The 2,599-nt window shown below is 51.9% G+C and overlaps 1 protein-coding gene across 1 annotated transcript; it reads left to right on the top strand.

Moving 5' to 3' along the window:
• Window positions 1-1,043: 1,043 nt before the first annotated feature.
• Window positions 1,044-2,218, top strand: LOC123094091 (mitochondrial import inner membrane translocase subunit TIM23-1). Its single transcript, XM_044516173.1, has one exon. It carries the CDS (start codon window positions 1,198-1,200, stop codon window positions 1,807-1,809), a length of 612 nt encoding a protein of 203 aa, XP_044372108.1. The 5' UTR covers window positions 1,044-1,197; the 3' UTR covers window positions 1,810-2,218.
• Window positions 2,219-2,599: the final 381 nt, after the last annotated feature.

The raw sequence follows: 2,599 nt of genomic DNA, 5'->3' as shown, positions 1-2,599 counted from the left end.
GAGCGGTACTACCGTGTGCGCCTACGATACTACCGCATGCCTCAGAAAAGCAACACTAGGAATCCTTCTTTTTGCATAAACATGAAGATAACGGAGGATGCTCCAAAGCGCAAAGGGAAAGGCGGTGCAAAAGGAGTACACGTGTACGTGATGATTCCACCCAAACCTTTCCAACGTGGACCCCCTCTTAATAGTACGGCTATCCTACGACTCAAATCCACCAAAAGAGACGTAGAACACCACCTTCTTCAAAAGTCTTCGAGGGGTACCAAACCGTTTTGTGCCTAGTGACGAAGCGATTGAAATACTCAAGGTACACGATTAGTCCGCAAAAGCATTGTCATCAATCACCAAAACACCTTAGGAATAAATATGCCCTTACACACGGTTTAATGGTATAACATTGACACACATGGCTCTCGCATCCTCACTACTAAGTGCGTCGCCGAGAAGTACGCCATCGTGCAGTCCTTTCGACCCCATTGTGGCACCCTCTACCAAACAATGCCAAAGGCAATCCCCTAGCATGCGTCGACGTCAGCAATAGTCAGTGCATGGAGCCACGACAGTGCACAGCTCGTCGGGATAAGAAGTGAGGAGGAGAGAGATAATGACACCCAAAAAAGAGCACTTACATGGCAAGCGGGATACTAGAAAACCGGTGACATGTCAGTGGGTTTTCCCTTCTTTCTGGTTTTGGACAATTCGTGTTCGGTATCAGAACATGAGGGACAAAATGTATGTAACCGAAAAAAGGATAAGGGACCAAATGTTAACCTTTTGCAAATTCGAGGGGCCAGAAATATACTTTTCTCTTTAACAATTATGTAGTTTCCGGGAGGTGTGCATGTGAGGTGGTACGGCCAGCTCACGAATAAAAGGGTCGTGACGGGTCGGTGGTCTTGGGGCTTGACTTGAGGGATCGGCCTAGCCTAGCACACACTCTGGCGGGTCGAAGGCCGGCCCGGCCCGGCCCGGCCCGGCCCTTTTATTCGCCCGTGCTGCCTTTTTCACCATGGGCCTTGAGTCCAGAGTCCAGACGCTTTGGCTTTGGCCTTTGGGTGTGCCCCCTCTCCACGAACGACGACTGCTGCCGAATATACTCCGTCTCCGTCCCCAAACCGAAACCCTCCACCCCTGTCTTTCTTTCGTGCATCCCACGCCCACCTCGCCGCCGCCGCCGCCGCCGCCGCCGCCATGGCCGATCCGCGGCTCTACCCGTCGGGATCCGGCCCTCACCGCGACGAATCCACCACCGACGGCTCCGGCCGCCGGCTCTACAACCCGTACCAGGACCTCAACATCCCCACCGCCTACAAGAACCTCTACGACCTCCCCACCTCCCCCGAGTTCCTCTTCCAGGAGGAGGCCCTCGTCCAGCGCCGCTCCTGGGGCGAGAACCTCACCTACTACACCGGCGTCGGCTACCTCTCCGGCGCAGTCGCGGGCGCAGCCGTCGGCCTGCGCGAGGCCGCACACGCCGCCGAGCGCGGCGACACCGCCAAGATCCGCGCCAACCGCCTCCTCAACTCGTGCGGCTCCGCCGGACGCCGCGTCGGCAACAGGCTGGGCGTCATCGGCCTCCTCTACGCCGGCATGGAGAGCGGCATGGTCACCGCCCGGGACGGCCAGGACGACTGGATCAACAGCGTTGTCGCGGGGCTCGGCACAGGCGCCCTCTTCCGGGCCGCCCAGGGCCCCAGGTCCGCTGCCGTCGCCGGCGCCGTCGGAGGGGTCCTCGCCGCCGCCGCCATGGCCGCCAAGCAGGCAGCCAAGAGATACGCGCCCGCCCGCCTTCTGATTGATTGATTGATTGATTGATTGATCGATGCCCTCCTCCCGCCGCCCGGTATTAATCTCCTGTCATCAATTGAATCGAATCAATTGGCCAAGGATGCAGTACTAGTTTCTTGGGTTAATTATTTGAGAAGGGTCATCTTCTCGACATTATTATGATATGTTAAAGTGTTATGCTATATGAAAACAACAACGATGCCATCGGATGGCATCGGATCAGCAAATTTTTGACATGCCTTGTTGCAATGTAACATCATCTTCTTTCTTCATCACTACTACTACTTGGTTAGCGACCTAGATAGATTGTCGTGGGTGTCAGACTCAATAATGCTGGAGAGTCGAGGAAATCGTGGAATGTAATGTTCATTGCATGCTACTCCCTCTGTTTCTAAAAAAATACAAGTCTTTTTAGATATTTCAATATGGAATGTAATGTTCATTATATTCACTCATTTTGCACCGTATGTAGTCCATATTGAAATCTCTAAAAAGACTTGTATTTAGAAATTATCGTGGTGCTTGCTTTGCTTCATGTCTGATGAAAATATTTTGCCGTAGAATGGCAGGTTAATTGGGTATTTCTCTTATCTTTCTGCTCATGTTATTCTTCTTGAATGCCACACTGCTATTTCAAGAATTAACTAGACTTGATGAAAAAGTTGAGCTTTTTGCATTCTACTACTCACACTGCGTTCTACTTGTGTCCTTTTCTCATCTTTCTGCACATGTTATTATTGTTACGGAACGCTATACTGCTATTTCAAGTAACTAGACTAGAGTTGATGAGAAACTTGAGCCTTTT

The sequence above is a fragment of the Triticum aestivum genome, chromosome 4B (genome assembly GCF_018294505.1).
Source record: "Triticum aestivum cultivar Chinese Spring chromosome 4B, IWGSC CS RefSeq v2.1, whole genome shotgun sequence".
Taxonomy (NCBI): Eukaryota; Viridiplantae; Streptophyta; class Magnoliopsida; order Poales; family Poaceae; genus Triticum; species Triticum aestivum.
The sequence above is the reverse complement of the archived record's forward strand: the minus strand, read 5'-3'. Positions and strand labels throughout refer to the sequence as shown.